Raw genomic sequence first — 19848 nt, forward strand, 5'->3', positions numbered from 1 at the left:
TAAAAAAAAAAAAAAAACAACAACCCTGTGTAGATGCACTGATTCAGAGGGAAGCAGATTGTGTCCACCCACCTGGCTTTAATTATTTTGGATAAATTAATCCACAAAAGCGTACGTGCAAAAACACAGTCCGCAAAAAATCCTGGAGTAGACAAGCATAAGAACGACTATACTAGGTCAAACCAAACATCCATCTTGCCCAGTATCCTGTCTTCCAACAGTGGCTAATGCCAGGTGCCACAAAGGAAATGAACAGAACAGGCAACGTGATCTATCCCCTGCTGCCCACTCCCAGCTTCTGGCAAACAGAGGCAAGGGACACCATCCCTGCCCATCTTGGCTAACAGCCATTGATGGACCTATCCTCCATGAATTTATCTAGTTCTTTTTTGAACCCTGTTATAGTCCTGGCCTTCACATCATTCCCTGGCAAGAAGTTCCACAGGTTGACTGTGCATTGTGTGGCTTCAGGTCCTCCTCTTCAAACATGAGGATAAATATATTACCAATTGTTAGGCCAGGGCCACCTCTAGGTTTTTTGCCGCCCCAAACTCCGAGAGCGCAACTGCCCAAGCAAAAAAAAAAAAAGGGGGGGGGGTGGCTGGAATGCCGCCCAAGCAAAATATAAAAGGCAGGAACGCCACCCCTGGAATTGTGCCGCCCCAATCATGTGCTTGCTTTGCTGGTGCCTAGAGCCAGTCCTGTGTTAGGCAATCAAATACTACCCTAATGGGGACTATATAAGTATGATAGACAGAAAAATAATGTTTTCCCTATAAAAATAAGAACATAGGATCTGATGTCTCAGATCAAACTATTAGTTCATCAAGTCCAGTATCCTGACTCTGGCAGTGGTCAATACCCAATTTCTTAAAAATAATGTAAGGAACAAAAACCCATAATTCATTGATGTTCATTGCTATACAAGGGTGGAGTGGTTAAAAACTCACTCCTGGCCTTTGCAAGCGATCAGCTTACATCCTGAAGTTTGATAGCAGTGCTATTTAGTCAGAATGCTGAACAGTAAATCTCTAAAGGCTGATGTGTAAATGTATTTTGTCACGTTTGTATCTAAGAAACAAAGGAAGATGCTCTCCAACATTGTGAAGTCAATTCACATTATAAAAATCCTAACCAGCAATTTGCAGAAAGAAGGCTTGCTGTAGTGGGCTCCCACATATGTACTTTGCAATAACAATCCATATAAGGAAAACAGGACATGTAGTATGTTAAAAACAAAATGAAGGATTATTATTAAATGCTCTGGTAAGTTATTTTTAAATACAGGAATGTCCTGTATGATTGTTTTCAATTACTTTTTAAAAAAATCTGTACATAAGGATTTAATTTTACCGGATGTGTGCTGACGACACATAAAGCAAGATATTGGGCCTTCCAAAATATGCAGCTGATAAACACAACACTCACAATGCTATATCCTGCTACTTAATAAACAAACATGATTTTGCCTTCTTCCTCACAGAGAAAACACCTAGTATCTTTAAGTTACACTACCTTTTCCAGTACCTAGTAGGTCTGTATTGTAAGTTAAAAGTGATCATCTGGAGAGTTACGTAATCAAATAATGACACAAGCCAAAAATGGAAGCATTAAGTACTAATGCTGGTCAACATCTTATCATTACAGCCCTCTAGATGAGTCCCTTTTTTCCCCCTCAAATAAATAATTTGTTCAGTTAGTCTGTTCAACTCCCTCTTCGCTTTAGGTTGCAATTTTCAAAAGCACCAGCGGGAATCAGTACATGTTCCTCTGAAAGTCAACGGGACTTGTGCCCCTAATTCACTTAGGCACTTCTGAAAATCCCATCTTAAAAGTTTGGAAGTCTAGTTGCCAAATGCAGGTAGAGGAGAAGCCATCGGGTTAGTCTGGGTTTTCACTTTAACCTCTGTGAGCCTCAATCTTCCCAGGGGTGTAATGTTGGGGGAAATCACACTTACCTTACTTTATAAAGTACTTTCAAATGCACAACTGTAAAAGAGCTGCATAGTCCTAAGTATTATTATTATTAATAATAATTATTATTATGCATTTTATTCACAGCAAATAATTACTGCTGGCTAAAGTAAGAGGAATCAATCAAGATTTTAAAAATCTAATCGCCAGTTTCAGAAGAGTCTAACTTTGCTGCTTTCCTTTTAAAGCAATGTTTTCCTGTGGATGCCTTGGGCTTGAGGCCCCTTTCGGCAGCTCAGGAGACTGAGATCTTTAAGTTCCAAGGACAGCTTTATAAAACAAATTTAAATTACAGGATTTCATGACAGAATTTGATCCTATGCAGCAGCAGCGACAACAAAAGAGTACACTGTGCTAACCAAAGCTGAATGTTTTTTAAACAGGCAATGCACACAAAGGGTTACCAGCCAAAGGGGAAAAAAAGAGTCATAAAAAGGGGGCCTCCCGGCTGCAGCCACAGAGGAGGTACCATATAACCATAAGGAGAGTAAATTTAGAACGGGAGGCCTACTGCATTAGAGGGATTCCAGACATTCCAGCCTTAGCAATTCTGCAGAGCTGAAAGGGGCTGCCATCTTAAATAGCCAAAGCTGGTAAACAAGGTCATGACATCACATAGATTCTACAACAACAGTATCAACAAGAGCTTACAGGTAGGTATCAGCCTTGACCTTTTACATGGCAACTGCGCTTTTTTGTTTCCTTTAAAAAAAAGGGGGGAAATAAAAAAATATAGATAATCTTTTGATTACAAAGATATAAAGCTATATTGGCATTCAGATTTTTGTTTTGAGCATACATGGCTACTTTGGAAACAAATAGACAAAGCCACATTTTAAACTAAAAACAAAAAAGTGGTAATTTCATTTTGTTGCACTTTTTGTTCTCATAAAAAAGTCTGAGCCGGCTTCCCAGCTGGTGTAAATCACTGTGTCTCCGCTCCCGTCAATGAAGCGCCACTGATTCACACCAGCTGAGGATTTGATCCTTAAAATGAAAAGTAATAGTTAGACATGAATATAAAGCAAGCAGGCACTGCATAAGCTTCTCACATACTGCTCTGACAATGCTCCTTAAAACCTGACATGCAGCACTCCTTGTTACTGCTGCCTGGAATCCCATATAGCTCTGCCAAATAACCTAAACTATCCTGGTTTCAGAGTAGCAGCCGTGTTAGTCTGTATTCGCAAAAAGAAAAGGAGTACTTGTGGCACCTTGGAAACTAACAAATTTATTTGAGCATAAGCTTTCATGAGCTACAGCATCCGATGAAGTGAGCTGTAGCTCACGGAAGCTTATGCTCAAATAAATTTGTTACTCTCTAAGGTGCCACAAGTACTCCTTTTCTTTTTGATAAACTATCCTGTTTCAGTCTTGAACCCCAAATTCACCTCAGTTCTTTCCTGCAGCACCCCTCCTCCCAATACATACCCCTGCTATTCCAGCTTTGGTTTTTTCCAGAACAGAAATAGTTAACTGTGCTGAATTATGTGGTGGTTTTGTGAAGTGAACAAATACCTCTCTCTTGGAGGGAAAACTGCAGCTAAACTCACTTCACCTGGGATCTAAAACAGATCATAACATAGGTTTCTAGATGGGAAATGATAACATGCGTAAGGTCTATTTTTAAAGCCATAGCTCTAGTCACTTATAGGATGGGAGATTATTTTTCATCTTGAACTAAAATTGTGATGTTTTGTACATTAAACACAGACCTCATCACTACTGAACCAAAAAGAATTTCACTGCATGGGTTGAAGTAAGCAGGAAATAGTTTTCCGTAGCCAAAATAATTTATTCTTCTCAGCACAACAGAAAACACATGCTGCACCCTCATGTATGTGAAATTCCACAAATGAAACTATAAGTAGTTATTATACTGAAGGTAAACCAAATCCCCACAATCAATACAATGGTTATAAGGATTCAGTCTAACTTGCACAATCAGAGAAAAGTGATGGTAACATTATGCAGCTTAATCCTGATTCCTAGCACAGATAATTTAAATAGTAATTTTATATTATTTATAACCCCATCACATGAAGATAATGTTGCAGCAGTATTAAACCACCCTTTTCAAGAGCTCTTTAATTACTCTAGTTTATTCAGTTTACGGGATCTCATGTTTTTATACACTAATTTTGTTAATTTATCACTGCATAGTTACTAATTACTCTGCCGATTAGCTGGATCTTTCTGTTACAAAAACTGATGCTAGTTTAATCTAAAAGTTAGTACATATTGTCAATATCACCTTTTTCTGCATGAGCATTAATCCAATATATCTTTTAACTATCACATAAAAAACACCTGCCTTATCTTCAGTTAGAGCAATCTATTACTGTATCCACAACCTGGTTTCCTTAACAAGTTGGTAATAAAATTGTTTCAGCTTCAGACATATCAAAGAGCTAATTAAGATACCTTAAATACTGATCGTACTCCTAAGAAAGCTTTATTTGTTGAATGGAGCATTTCAAGCATTATACCTGTTTGATGCAGTAGTATTTCAGAAGACTGTTTGTTGCAGTATAATTGAAAAGCAAACAAACACCAGCCTTAGTGTAGATAAAGAATTAAAAATCAGTGTACTGTACTAAGTTTCAGAGTAACAGTAACATGTTAGTCTGTATTCGCAAAAAGAAAAGGAGTACTTGTGGCACCTTAGAGACTAACCAATTTATTTGAGCATGAAATATGGAACGCTTCACGAATTTGGATGACACGCAAATTCGTGAAGCGTTCCATATTTTCATGCTCAAATAAATTGGTTAGTCTCTAAGGTGCCACAAGTACTTCTTGTACTGTACTAAGTAATTAATCATGTCCCCTGTGATTGCTGTTACTCCTTCTGCAAACAGGTTGTAGAGAACTATACTATATGCATTTATTAAGAACTGCACAATTAAAAAGTGCCCTTAGTAATCAAGGAACGTTTACATTACTGAGAGTAAAAACTATCAATATGTGAACGTACACACACTCCAATATCATTCATTTTCTCTCACACATACACATGAAAGAGAAAAGCTTGAAAATGTGAGTCCTAACGGCTCAGAAACGAAAAGCAAATAAAAAGAACCCAACATTTATTATTTTTTAAAGCTTACAATTTTTAAGACAGTATCATTTGGGGGAGGGGGGGGACACCTAACTCATTTTTGAACTCTTGGGGATGGCAATACAGTAGAACCTCAGAGTTACGAACACCAGAAGTTGCAAACTGACCAGTCAATCACACACCTCATCTGGAAGCAGAAGTACACAATCAGCAGCAGAGACAAATAAAAAAAGCAAATACAGTACAGTACTGTGTTAAATGTAAACTACTAAAAAAAGGGAAAGTTTAAAAAAAAGATTTGACAAGGTAAGGAAACTGTTTCTGTGCTTGTTTCATTTAAATTAAGATGGTTAAAAGCAGCATTTTTCTTCTGAACAGTAAAGTTTCAAAGCTGTATGAAGTCAATGTTCAGTTGTAAACTTTTGAAAGAAGAACCATAACATTTTGTTCAGAGTTACAATCTCTATCCCTGAGCTGTTCGTAACTCTGAGGTTCTACTGTGTTGCTTTCAAAAAAAGAGGGGGGAGTCTTATTTTTATGCTAATGTGATCAGCAATAAACAATCAGGGTGAGATATATGCAGAAATCCACAATATACAGGAGATTTATTTTAAGTTTCCCTGTCAGTATCAGGAGTCCTTATATCCTTGGGCATAAAAGTATTTTAAACTTATTGTTCTTAACACAAACCACTTTGCAGCTCCATTCTCTTTTCTTGTGAACTAATCATTTGTCCAGGTATCTGTGATGCTTAAATATGCACATAAATTTAGGTGAACTGACACAGAAAAGATTATGTACATCACATTAATATTTAGGAGGGAATAGTCCTGTGATTAGAACAGGGGACTGGGAATCAGGACATCAGGGTTTTATTCCTGACACTGGCTGGATGTGTGACCTCAGCCAATCGTTTAAATGCCTATTGCCTATAGTTTAAATGCATGTAATACCTACCTCATTACAGGCTTAATCTATTAATGCCTGTAGAACACTTGCAGATCTTTGGATTAAAAGTGCTATATACAAAGGCATAGGAGTACAGTAATATTAATATATACTATAAAGAGCCCTCTTCCCTCCCCTCTATAGACTGTCCTATCTATACTATATGCAGTGTTATTGTAGCCACCCACTTGTCTCTCTCTAATATCCATACTGTGGCTGCAATAATGTGACTCTTCCTAGGTTCTAGAGAGAGTGACTTTTTTGCTCTTCTAAACGATGCACATATGAATACTGTGCCTTGCCATTAACCTCTCACAGGAGCAGAAGCACTGTGTTTAAACAGCAGCACTCGGTACCATGTACCAAGTCTTATTCATTGCTTTAATTGAGCTTGAACAGTTCTAAGCATGTGGTTATCATTAGGCTACCATATTTGTTTAACCTTTCAAAGGAAGGAAGAGGTCCTTGGCATGTTACCGGGAGTACATGCAGAACCTGACTCTCATATCCTGAATTTAATTGAGCAAGTACATGTCAAAAACCCAAGTTCTAGTGTAAATGAAACCTCCAGTAATACCGTAACAATGAGCAATAGAGCTGGTGGATAAATACTGTGGTGTGATATCTGTCCAACATGGCATGGCAGCCCTTAACCACATGCTGTACATCATTAACAGGAACAGTGTTCTTTCACACTGCGTTACTTTTCACCCATTTGTCACAGGATAACCTGGGAACTTACAGAAAAAATGTTTATTGGTTTTAATGGATTTTTATGTAATACCATCCCTGTACTATTTTCCATTAGCATTTTGACAATGAAGAGTACTCCAGGAGGGCAAACAAAATATGAGTTTCTGTCTAAAAGGCATTGCTCTGTGAAATTCAGTAAGTGAAAGTGCTCTGGCAGTAAATAATTATAATCCAATTTCTGATTAAGTGGCTGGACGGTTTAAATAGATGAGTTCTATTTAAGCAACTGCCCCCATTGTATCAGTTCAACAAATGGACTAGATAAGGGTTATGCATCCCAAACACAGGAGGCTATGGTATCAGGGAGCCCATTCATGTTCAAAGGATTTTGCTACTGCCTAGAAAGGTTATGCCTAGCAGAGGTGCAAATGGACATAGGCAAAGGATAGATGGACCTGATCCATGAGGTGCTACGCACCTTCAATTCTCATTGATATCAGTGGAATCTGAGTGCACTCAGCACCTCAGAGAATCAGGCCCTGTATATCAAGCATTTTATTTCCTAGAATTTACAAGAGTGATCAGAAGCTTGTGAAACAGAATTAATATTTAATCAATTTTAATTCAAACTATTTTTTCCTCCTTTGTAAGAAAAACTGCATCTACAACAAAATATTTACTCCTGAGTTTCATAGTATTTTAAATTTAAATATTAAACTCTAGGAATCTGGGTATAAAATGATAGGACTAAGACAGGAGCTTATTCAATCTTAAAGTTAACGTGCACTGTCCCAGCCCCCTGTACGTTTTACCATGAATATTCCAGCTGCATCTATTTTTCTTCAAACCATTCTTTGCAGCAGTGCTACATTTAAAAAAGAAAAACACAAAAACCACACCCAACTCACAGCACAAATCGAAATCCATTTGTGTAAGCATGCTACCTCCTGTCATATCACATAAAACCCAATATCTGAACTGACAAGCTTTGTACAAAGTTCCACTCTGAAGTAATTGAAAAAGGCTGAGGTATTATGCCTCAGAAAACAGGATTTATAAATAAAAATGTTGACACACCCTTAAACTATGGAAGTGTTACCACATACAGCTATAGTGTAGCAGCAAAGAGTGACTGAACATTTCACTCTCTTTGCAAAGAGTTTAGAGATGTAAGATGGAGAGCGGGGTGGGGTGGGGTGTGCAGAATAAGGTGGGGGGAGAGAGATATCTCAGAGTGGGTCAAAGGAGATGCAGGCCTGAAAAGTAGCAGCATCCAAGGTAGTAACTATAAAGCATTTTTTCTCCCTCACACCAGACTTACAGCAGTGAAACTCCATTGACTTCTGTGGGACTAGCCTCTGTCACGCTGGCAAACCAGCTCTTGCCAAGGCTTTAGGCCTCAGCTGAGCACTGACAAATTCACTTCTGGAAAGCAGTCTGTTTCACCTGGGTGTTAGTATGGTTAAGATGGGTATTGGACTTATAACCATGTGTTTAGACTCTATGAAATGCTTGTAAATTGCTGCATGCATTAATCTCACTTATAATATCTATATCACATGCTATAAGATAATATTTAAGTTTTTGCTTTATAACTATAAAAAATGTTTGCCCTGAAACTGTCAACCTGTCAGAAAGGATTATCTCCTGCTCGTTAAGAAGGCTATCAAAACTAAATGGGTCATTGTGGGACATCACAAAATAAAGTCTTTGTTAATTGCCCTTTCACACCCATGAAGAGGCTATGTGCAAAAGAGATTGTCCCGTCAGCTTGAATTCTGGAAGAAGAAAATAAAGATAGTGAACAGGAAAATTTGTCATCTCTTTTGCTGTTTGGACTCTCACAGAGCCAAAGCCACTAAACAGAAGCAAAAAGAAAAGGAGTACTTGTGGCACCTTAGAGACTAACCAATTTATTTGAGCATGAGCTTTCGTGAGCTACAGCTCACTTCATCGGATGCATACCGTGGAAACTGCAGCAGACTTTATATATACACAGAGAATATGAAACAATACCTCCTCCCACCCCACTGTCCCGCAGGAAGCTCATGCTCAAATAAATTGGTTAGTCTCTAAGGTGCCACAAGTACTCCTTTTCTTTTTGCTTCTGTTTAGTGGCTTTGGCTCTGTGAGAGTCCAAACAGCAAAAGAGATGACAAATTTTCCCGTTCACTATCTTTATTTTCTTCTTCCAGAATTCAAGCTGACGGGACAATCTCTTTTGCACATAGCCTCTTCATGGGTGTGAAAGGGCAATTAACAAAGACTTTATTTTGTGATGTCCCACAATGACCCATTTAGTTTTGATAGGACAGTGGGGTGGGAGGAGGTATTGTTTCATATTCTCTGTGTATATATAAAGTCTGCTGCAGTTTCCACGGTATGCATCCGATGAAGTGAGCTGTAGCTCACGAAAGCTCATGCTCAAATAAATTGGTTAGTCTCTAAGGTGCCACAAGTACTCCTTTTCTTTTTGCGAATACAGACTAACACGGCTGTTACTCTGTAAACAGAAGCAGAGATCCCCAGGGTCAACCTGGGTTAGCCCTAAACAGAGCCTGCACTAGGCATAAGCAGACTAAGCAATTGCTTAGGGCCCCAAGCAGCTCAAGGGGGCTCCCATTCACTTTTTATTATTATTAAGGCTAGGAGTCAGTCACAGATTCAGTGATTTTACGTGACCTCCACGACTTCAGCCCCGGGTGGCAGGGCTCTGGCTGTTAGTGTTGGGGAAGAGGGGCAAAAATATTCCTGCTTAGGGCCCCCAATGGGCTAGCAACAACTCTGGTCCTAAAAGACATTCAGTGCTGACAGATTGCTACAACTCTGTCACCTTTTGCAACCATCAACTGTAACTCATTTGTGTATATATGTTTGCTGGCTTTAACATGTAAATAACTCTCTCGTTTCTTTTTCCTCATTAATAAATCCATAGTTATGTTACTATAGGATTGGCTACCTGCATTGTCTTTGGTATGAGATCTGAGATACAAATTGGCCGGGGGCAGGACCAGCTCTAGGTTTTTTGCTGCCCCAAGTAAAAAATTCGCCATCCCAAGCTCTGAGAGCGCAACTGCCCAAGCAAAAAAAAAGGTGGCCGGAATGCCGCCCCTTGAAATGTGCAGTCCCAAGCACATGCTTGGTTTGCTGGTGCCTAGAGCCAGCCCTGACTGGAAGTAAGTGACTGGTTTCTTGGGACTGAAAACAACCTGAATCTTTTGTGATCTTTGGTGGCTAACAACCAACTATCACTAAGTCCCACTTTCCTGGGTGGCAACATAGCTTAGAATGCCCAAGGTGATTGTCTGTAACTCCATCATAAGACTGTTATAGCTCTTCAGGGGTTCAAATTTGTTACTGAGTTGGTCAAATCTTATTGTGGAACATACAACCATTTAGGGGTGTCTGCCCTGCTTTTTGACACTCTGACCTGAGGTTGGTATTCACATTCGTGAACTGCTCCAGACAGGGTGACACCCTCAATATACCCCTATATAAGCACAGTGAGAATTGGGTCCTTAATATCTACTGCCTCCCACAGAGCCCAGGAATGTGTGGAAAATTCTCAGGGCCATACTCTTATCTCAGTTACACTCCTGAAGTAAAGGGTGGTACTCCAAATGTACAATGGTGTTACTGGTGTCTGGCTCTCAGAGTATAAACTAAAAAAGGGATGGGGGGGTGAGTTGGGAAATAATGGAATGTATAGCTGAAAGATTTTCTGGACAGAGAGCATGAGAGAGGCTCAGTCCTTTACCATCACAGACAGATAAGATAGATGGAAGAAAGAAAGGAGGCTGAAGGACAAAACCTACACCTGAAGAGACAAGAAGAAGACAAATCCTCCCATAGTGATGAAAAGGAAAAAGCAGGAAGACAGGAATTGACATCTGAGTTTGGAAAGCAGTCCAGTTTGGAGATGCTTTTGTCCATAAGGGAGATGCTAAAAAGATCACCACTCAAAAATATTTGAAAAAAACAAAAACAAAAAATACCAATCCATATTTTAAAGCCACGTAGCATTTAAAATTACTGCAGGGCCACCCTTCCCTGCTTGCTAGCTGAGATTGGGGCTAGCAGTTGACATTACATTCAATGCAGTTCCTCATTACTATCATTATTCATACAGTGCCATGGAGCAATACAGATACGAAAGAGGCAATAAGCCAGATTTTCAGTGGTACCAAGCAATCTCAACTCCCCAGTCATTTCAGCTGAGTGTTGGATGCTCAGCCCCTTTGAAAAATCAGGCTTAACACGTGCCTGGTTCAAAGAATTTATAATCGAATGCCTCGATCATGTAAGTTACCAAATACCTCATAGGTGGTGTTGAACACCCTCCACTCCAAATTACTCGCAAGAATCAATCTTTAAACTAGATTCCTTTCAAAATTAAAATGCATTTAATTTGAGCAGGAGAGGGAAGGAAAAGAAACATTCTTCCCCAATGTTTTTCCATGCCTTACAGTCATCCGGACATTTTGATGCTGTCAATTTTTATTATATGAAAGTGAATACCTGTGCTACCTATATCATAGCTCTCTGAGCCTGTCCTGAATTTCTTGCTTCAATGAACAGCTGCATGTAGTGGAATGAAATGTGTAAATATCTCTATTGTTTTCCTGTGCTTTTGTGTCAGCTGTTCGATGTCTCTGAAACTGTGCCAAAACCACCACAGTATTTTTTTTTTAAAGGGGCTGGTGGGAATGGTTTCGCTCTGTGCTGTCTGTGCACTTGACATCAAATATGAGGTTCTTTAAATTTGGTTTCCACAGACTCATCTAAAAGGACCACTTCTGGTGGTTAAAAATGCAAAAGGTTTTGATTGTAGTGCCTTGACAAACAGCCAAAGATCTGATGTGGGGAAAAAACACAGCAAGATAGTTATGACCAGAATGGAAAAAACAAGGAAAAACACATGGCTTGATTTCAGAGCAGAAAATTGACTTAGGCTTTGCATAAACGACAGCATACCTCCAAGCTTGCTGATCTCCAGTCTGCCTTGAAAAAGAGAACATACAGTCTAAAAGCAGAGCCTATTAAAGGCATAATGTTTCTAAACAGCATCTGTTACGTACTAATAAGCATTACTTAAAGGACACAGGCCTTAAATTGCTACCAAACGTGCACTTATCTGAAACTGCTGCAAGGCAATCTTTACAAAAACATCACGTGACACCAAGGGAATCTGAATGATACCAAATGGAATTTTTATTTAATTTGGCTTGATGTTGTAACACAGCAAAAAACATGGAGGCATTCTCTGAGATTTTGTGAAGCTGTTTGTAGAACTTCACAGGAATGAATTACAAGTAAGAATTATGTCTGTGGAGCTGTTTGCCATCTGTTCTCAGTAATACTGCAAAGACCAGTCACCAGACTTCAGTTTCAAAGGTTAAAAATGCAACATTTTTAAGCATCCGTTGACCTCTTGGTAACTGAGCGGGAGACTGTGTACTTTGGATATGTGTGACCCAAGGGGCTGCCAGTCACTTTGCAAAGGCAACATAAAGTACTGTGTGTTGCCACAGAAAAAGCTCAGGAACCTCTTAGTTTTGCCACTGTCAGCGGATGTGGAAAATTCGTACTGACCTGGTTTCTAACACATCTGATGTTGCAAATACAGATCTGGAGCTTTAAAATTCCACCTGTCCTGCAGCAAATCTCCTGCACAGGAAGGTAAACTCTATTGATTAACATGGATTTCATGAAAAAAATCTTTCCGCAGGACAGGTGTAATTTTAAGGCTCCTTTACTGTAACTGTTAAACTAGATACACAGATTAGTCATTTAGTAACTATCACTAAGGCCCCAGGATTATATGCTGTATTACCCACAAAAATGCCCTTCCCAGAGCCTATGGTACGTGCAAACCTCAGGGCTCCTTGAAGAAAAAAAGAAAAGAAAAAAAAACTACATGAGAGCAGACTGTATTTAAAATAATTAGCTGAAGTTCCAGGTGAGCAGCTGGCTCATTTCTCAATGTTAGGGTTGGCACAGGATCTACACAAAGGGCAAATAGGTTTAATTTTAGATGGACAGGCCTGCAAGCCTTATTATTCACATGAACAACCTTTATTGTCACTTGAAGTCAATGGGATTATTTTGGGAGTAAGAGTTGCAAGATCAGACAGCAAGAACACTTAAAGTTGTAGCATCTCAGTCATAGAGCAATGTAAGATCAAAAAAAACACAGCATGAGAAAGCAAAGCTAAAGGCTGGCTCCAATACATTCAGAGACTTCATTTTTTATTGCACCACTTGCCAATTGCTGCTGAATTTTTTTTTAAGCTCAAGGATGTGCAGTCAAAGAAATAAGACAGAACTGTAACAATAGCTAGAAACACTAAAATCTTTTCTTGAAGAGAGAGGGGATTGGGGTGGGGTGAGGAAAGAACCATTCAAAACACATGACTTGGAGCAATACAAAATGAAGCGGGGGAAATGTTTACAAAACCTAAAGTGCTTAGCAGCACAAGATTTGTCTGGACAAGGAACACCAAGTTGCATTCATCTGAAGATACTTCATTTAAAAGCATCAGCAGAGTAGCGAGTCTTCCAAAAAAGCCAATATCATCATTACAAATGTTTGACTTTCATAAGTGGCTGATAGGAGAAAAAAATAGGGTAATCTGATTTCAGCACATTTAGACACGAGCATTAGAAGAACTAATGAACATCATCATAATTATTTTACTGAAGGGGATGAAGTAGGTGCTTTAGACAAATGGCAGCAACTTAAAATGTCTTTCAGAAGATAAATTCCCTTTCTCTCCATTTACCTGTTAGCTTGACAAATTAAAAAAGCACAGTGCAGAGACAGAGCATGAGAGAAAGCAGTGCAAAAGTTAACCGAGGTGATGCAATCGGCCCTTATCCAAGGGAGTGCATGAACAGAGCTTCTTGGAAATGCTCTTAGTCAAATATAAACCAAGAACACTATTCACTCAAGACTCTCTTGGAGATCCACTACTGAGCATGCACAAAGGCCCACCTATCTCAAAATCATATCCATTACCAAGCATCAAATGCTAGATTGATTATTGTTTCGCTTACAGCTATAGATCTAAATTAGTATCTATTTTAGGGCAAAAGAAACTTGCCACACATATCAGCATTATTTTTTTTTCCATTCTCTCTGTCAGCCTCTGCTGGGGAGAGAAACTCTTTAGCCTGCTACTAGAAATATTTGTAATTAATTTTTGCTTATTTTTTTTCAAATTTCCAAACATTACTTTACAACAAATATTTCTACTTCTTCTGTTATTTGTCATTCCATTCACCAGCGATTAACAAAGGATAAACTGCAACAATATGCAGGAAAGGCTCCATATATCTCATTCCATATCATACTAATCGAATTAGCTACTGTCTTGTGGCCAAGAGACAACATAGTTACTACTCTGTTCTCCATTATTCTTGATTCCTTTACTTCCTCTTAAAGCAAAAGTGAAGTTTTGATTGGAGGATTATAGCACTGCCTTTAGCATGAGACTCAAACCTTGGAATTATGATTTGAAGATTTTTTTATATATACTGTGTTCCCTCTGTTCCTCTTTACTGTCTCTCCTGTGTTCATTTACTAAACCACAGTACCACTATATTCATTCATAGGGCTATAAACACACTAAAGGACCAGGTGTGTGAAGGAAGTGGTGCCATTTTGACAGTGCTATTTTTCTGACTGTAACTGCTTTCTAATCCAAACCCCATCGCAGTAAAGGGAAGTCTTCCCATTTACTTCCATGGATTTTGAATCAGACTGTAAGACCAGAAAAAATTACCACCTTTGGACCTAGAAAAAGTCTCATGGGAACTTTGCAATAAAAACCAAGGACACCTAGAGTCAAACTGTGACTGCACAGGAACTGAGCGAAATTTCCTAGGCACGCACAAACTTGTTGCTGTGTGTTTTGGTAATTTATAGAAAACCTGAAGTCAGATCTTTAAATCTCGCTAGATGTTGCCAATCAAGTGGTCAACCCGGTAATACCATACAAAATACACACACACTATTGAAAAACAGCATCCTTAATAAACAGCATGTCTGGTGTGATAACTTATGTAGGGACCAGCAGACTTCTGTGGAAGTGGCTGGTTAACATGCTGCTGGAAGTTAATCTTGGTCCTCTTCCAGCCAGCTCAGCTCAGAGCAGATTGTGAGAGGCAGTCACTCACAAAGCCCCACCAGAGGGATTTGTTGTGGCTGGGTAGTGCCCAGAAGTTTAATATTGTTTCAGGTCCAGCCTGGTAGCATCATTAAAGCTCAGTCTAGGAGCCTGCCTGGGAACGGGGGGAAGGGACAGCAATGCCAGGGAGCAAGGTGAGGGCAGAGGTGGGGCACCGAAAGAAGCAGGGATAAGACCAGGAGAATATAAGTGGGCATTGGAAAAAGGAGTAGGAAAGAAGGGGGTATAAGGCAGAAAAGGACACAGGAGAGCAAAGGGCCTTTGTACCCACAGGAGAGGCAGTGCCAGGGCTGGAGGAAGGGAGTGCAGTGCTGTGCGGGTAGGCAATGCCAGGGCTGGAGAAAAGGAGACAGTGCCATGCAGGATGGATGGCAGTGCCAGGACTGGGGGAAGAGGGGCAGGGCCATGCGGGGGGCAGGGCCAGGCTGAAGGAAAGGGGACAGTGCTCTGCAGGGGGACAGTGCAAGGACTGAACGAAGGGGGGCAGTGCCAGGGCAGGAGGAAGGGAGGCAGTACTGTGCAGGGGGAGGAGGCAGTGCCAGACTGAAGGAAAGGGGGCACTGCCAGGGTAGTGGGAAGGGGGAAAGAGCCGTGCGGGGGGGGCACTGTCAGAGGTAAGGGAGCAGTGGGGGAGGGAGGGCAGAGCCGTGCGGGGAGCAGGGGGGGGTCACTGTCGGGAGCAGGGGAGCAGTGGGGGAGGGGGGAGCAGTGCCACACAGGGGGTGGGCACTGTTGGGGGCAGGGGAGCAGTGCCGGAGGAGGAGCAGTGCCGGGCAGGGGGGTGGGCACTGTCAGGAGTGGGGGGGCAGTGCCGTGCGGGGGATGGGGGCACTGTCGGGGGCAGGGGAGCAGTGCCGGAGGAGGAGCAGTGCCGGGCAGGGGGGTGGGCACTGTCAGGAGCGGGGGGGCGGTGCCGTGCGGGGGGTGGGGGCACTGTCGGGGGCAGGGGAGCAGTGCTGGAGAAGGAGCAGTGCCATGCGGGGCGGTGGGCAGCGGGGTGGGCACTGTCAGGAGCGGGGGGGCGGTGCCGTGCGGGGGGTGGGGGCACTGTCGGGGGCAGGGGAGCAGTGGGGGAGGGGGGGCAGAGCCATGTGGGGGGGTCACTGTTGGGGGCAGGTGGGGAGGGGAGGGAAGGGGAGCAGTGCCGTGCGGGGGGGCGGGGGGGCAGTAGGGGAGAGGGAACAGTGCCGGGGACGGGCAGTGCCGGGGGCAGGGGAGGAAATGCCCTGCGGGGGGCTCACTGTCAGGGGCAGGGGGGCAGTGGAGGAGGGGAGGCAGTGCCGTGAGGGGGGGTCACTGTCAGGGAGGAGGAACAATGCCGTGCGGGGGGTGGACACAGTTGGGGGCAGGGGGGCAGTAGGGACAATGAAGTGCGGGGGGGCTCACTGTCGGAGGCAGGAGGGGAAATGCCGTGCGGGGGGGTGGCGGCACTGTCGGGCGGGGTGGGAGGCAAGGGGGCAATGCCGGGCGGGGTGGGGGGCAGGGAGGGAGCGGGGGTGGCGATGCCGTGCGGGGGCAGAGAAGCTGTGAGGGGCGGGCTGGCGGGCTCCCTGCTCCCTCTTACCGGCCGCGGCTCTTCCTGTTTCCTCAGCTTCCATCACTTCCTCCGAGCCGGCCTCCTCCGCTCCCGGCCGGGCCCTCCCGGAACAGCCCTGGGCCGCGCTGCCCGCCCCCCCCTGCGGCCCAGCACAGAGCGGCCCTCCGACCTCCTCTCCCCGCCCCCCCGGCCCGGCTCTGGCCCCCGCCCAGCACAGACCTGCCCCACGCCTCCCCAACCCCACCCCGAACAGCTTCCCCAGTAGAGACCGAGACCCCCACCCCAGCATAGCCAAGGAGCCGGGGGGTAGACACGCACCTTGGATACTGGGTATCAGGCGACCACCACTGAGCCCTGAACAGCACCTAAATGCCCCTGAGACTCGAGCCTGAAAGGGACAGGTTTAATTTTGAATTTTTCTTCATTGGCCCCCGTTGAAATTTTCCAAAATCAACATGGATTTCTTAAAGGGGCCAAGCTAATCCAAGTGGTGTGTTTTTAAACAAAAAAAGCTCTCTTCCAAATTTTGTCCAGCTCTACATGTTAGATAAATGGAAAGGTTTAATTAATTCCAATTTATTAACCGTTTTAAAAGTTGGACATAGCACCTGCCAACATCAAGCAATAAAAAAAAAGTTGAGCGATACTCCAGAAGTAAAAAGTGAACATATATTTCCTAATGATGGAGCTAGTTCACTTCCTGTTACCTTCAACAGCAAAAAGACTCAGTTCAGGACTCAGGTCCTGGAAGTTCTTCTATACAGTCAGAATGGTATTGCAGAGAATATGCTCTTTTTCCGTCCGACAGTTCAAGATTTTCTTTTACACTTCTCAAACAAACACATAGTCAAATCTTCAAGGCAATAACCAGCCAAAGCTTTCATAGCTGAGCTGCTTTTTACCTCACGATGAATGCCAGCTCAATTGTATTTGTGTAGAGTAATAGAAGAAACAGTCAGTGGTTAACTGAGTCAGCCATGTGTGTGATTTGGGTATGTACTGCTACAGATGTGTATACATACATGGAAGTGTAAATCTCAAGGCTATGATGAGACATCCATTAGGTGTTAGGGAGTAACCTTAGCTTCAGCTGACAAAGTTTTAAGGGGAGAAAGGTTCCCATTGCTGAAAAATCCTCTACAAAAATGGCCTAATTAGATTTATGAAATCACCAGATCTTCCATTTCTGTGTATGGTGCATGTACTGTATTTGTATGTATATTATAATTAAATACTGCAACACTCCTATAAATGTATATACAGGCATATAACACCAGATGGTATGAGCAGTTAATGAAGTTAATAAAAACTGAAATTTTAATAAACCGTTATAGGACTGCCAATTTAATGAAACCTTAACATTCTTTTAACATGCACAAATACATGAAATCACAAGCCTCAGCAATTTTATTAATTCATTCTCAGAAATCAGCAGCCTCTTATCAGAGTCATCAAAAGAGACTAATTTGTGAAACTGGTGAAGACAAGTCTGAGCTGAAGTGTCCTGGGTTTTAGTGCATATATCCAGTGTACCTTCCATGAAAGACTACAAAACAATGAAAATACACATAGATGACCTGTTCTCTGCTATATGTACTGTAGATATCCGTTACCTATATCATGAACATTGTAAAGAATAGCGTGTAGATCTTGAGCATGCCCGCTCAATTGTTATTTCAGCATGCATAGAAGTTATACTGAATCAGTTGAACAACACTTAGAACATCTGTAAGAATAAACATTAGCATTTCATGGCTTCAAAGCACAGTACAACTAGTCCTCAGTGCACACCTACAAGGTAGATATTATCCCAGATGTAGAGTAGTTATGTGATTTACCACAGAGCAAGTTAAATAGACTATATTGCCCGATAGAACATTTATGCTGGAATTTCAAGAGAGGTTTCAGAGATCATCTTTATTAAGCTTAGAGAACTGATGAAAAACTTTTTTAAAATTGCATAACTTTGTATGATCCTGACTAGAAGACCGGTATGTTGTACTTACGTGCAGAATATCATAGGGAAAAGTTTTACTAACTGGTTATACTGAGAAATTACACCAGTAAAGTAGATGGTCCACATACCTAAAAGATGACATATATAACATCAGGGTCAGTATACTGAAGTCAATGGGAAATTTTGGCTCATTTAGGACTGCAAGGACCCCACTCCACATCAGCTATATATTATTCTTCAGACCTGTAAGTTTCTGGGTGAATATTGTGCAACATGTTGCACATTCAGGAATATCACTAAGTAAATGTTTAGCTTTAGCACATAGATTAATTGATATATTCCAAGGCCAGAAGGAACTATTGTGATCATCTAATCTGCCCTCCTGTATAACACAGGCCAGGGAACTTCCCCAGAATTATTCCTAAAGCAGATCTTTTAGAAAAACATTCGATTTTGATTTTAAAATTGTTGGTGATGAAGAATCCACCACAACCCTTGGTAAATTGTTCCAATGGTTAATTACTCTAATTGTTAAAAATGTACATCTTATTTTCAGTCTGAATTTGTCTAGTTTCAACTTTCAGCCACTGGATCATGTTATATCTTTTTCTGCTAGATTGAAGAGCCCATTATTAAATATTTGACGCCCCCATCTAGGTAAGTCACCCCTTAAGAAAGAGAAGGTTAAGCTAACTAGATTGAGCTTCTTGAGTCTGTAACTATATGGCATGTTTTCTAATCTTTTAATCATCCCCTTGGCTGTTCTCTGAACCCTTGCCAGTTTATCAACACCTTCTTGAATAGCGGACACAGTATTCCAGCAGTAGTCACACCGGTACCAAATACAGAGGTAAAATAACTCTCTACTCCTAGTCAAGATTCCCCTTGTAGTGCAGTGGCAGTTGTTCCTCCCGCTGTGGGTCGGAAGGAGGCCACACCTCCTCACTACATCACCGGGATTACTGTCAAATATCAGGGGGAATTAGAAAACTAGTTGCTCTCAGCGGGTGGGGCACCAAACAATCTGTGGGCACTAGCCCTCAGGTGGGGACAGAGCTAATAAGCAGTCTGCAACAAGAATCTGCGTGCTCAGGCCCTGAGGCAGGGCGGAGCTGACAAGCGGTCTATAGTCTCAGGCCCCCAGTCAGGGCAGAGCAATTAAGCAGACAGTGGGCCCTGACCTTCAAGCAGGGCAAAACTCCCAAGAAGACTATGGGCTCTGGCCCTCAGGCAGGGGCAGAGCAATCAAGCAGCCTGTTGTCCTAGCATTGGCAGATGGCAGACAATGCAGGCCCTTTGACCTGTGGTGGGGAGGTGGCATGGGGTACCTGGACCCATCTGACTTCACCAGGTCCCAGCCCAGGGCCCTAAGAGTGGTGAAGTGTTCGGCCACTGGGTCAGCGGGGATTCTAGCCGCAACACACTAACCTGGATACTGGCAGCAATGCAGCCTGACTGTAGTCAGCTGTCCCTGGGCTTCTTCCTTCCC

General features: G+C 42.1%; 1 protein-coding gene across 3 annotated transcripts in view; it reads right to left on the reverse strand.

The window, feature by feature from the left end:
• Window positions 1–16555, reverse strand: part of LOC125644118 (protein FAM169B) — a 52012-nt gene extending 35457 nt beyond the window's left edge. For 2 of the 3 annotated variants that reach the window (XM_048867580.2, XM_048867579.2), the window contains exon 1: window positions 16430–16552. In XM_048867580.2, coding sequence (XP_048723537.2) covers window positions 16430–16463 — 34 coding nt within the window. In that variant the 5' untranslated portion in view covers window positions 16464–16552. Of the gene's footprint in view, window positions 1–16429 lie in introns of all 3 variants that reach the window. The other variant, XM_048867581.2, reaches the window with a different exon arrangement.
• Window positions 16556–19848: the final 3293 nt, after the last annotated feature.

The sequence above is a fragment of the Caretta caretta genome, chromosome 10, assembly GCF_965140235.1.
Source record: "Caretta caretta isolate rCarCar2 chromosome 10, rCarCar1.hap1, whole genome shotgun sequence".
Classification (NCBI taxonomy): domain Eukaryota; kingdom Metazoa; phylum Chordata; order Testudines; family Cheloniidae; genus Caretta; species Caretta caretta.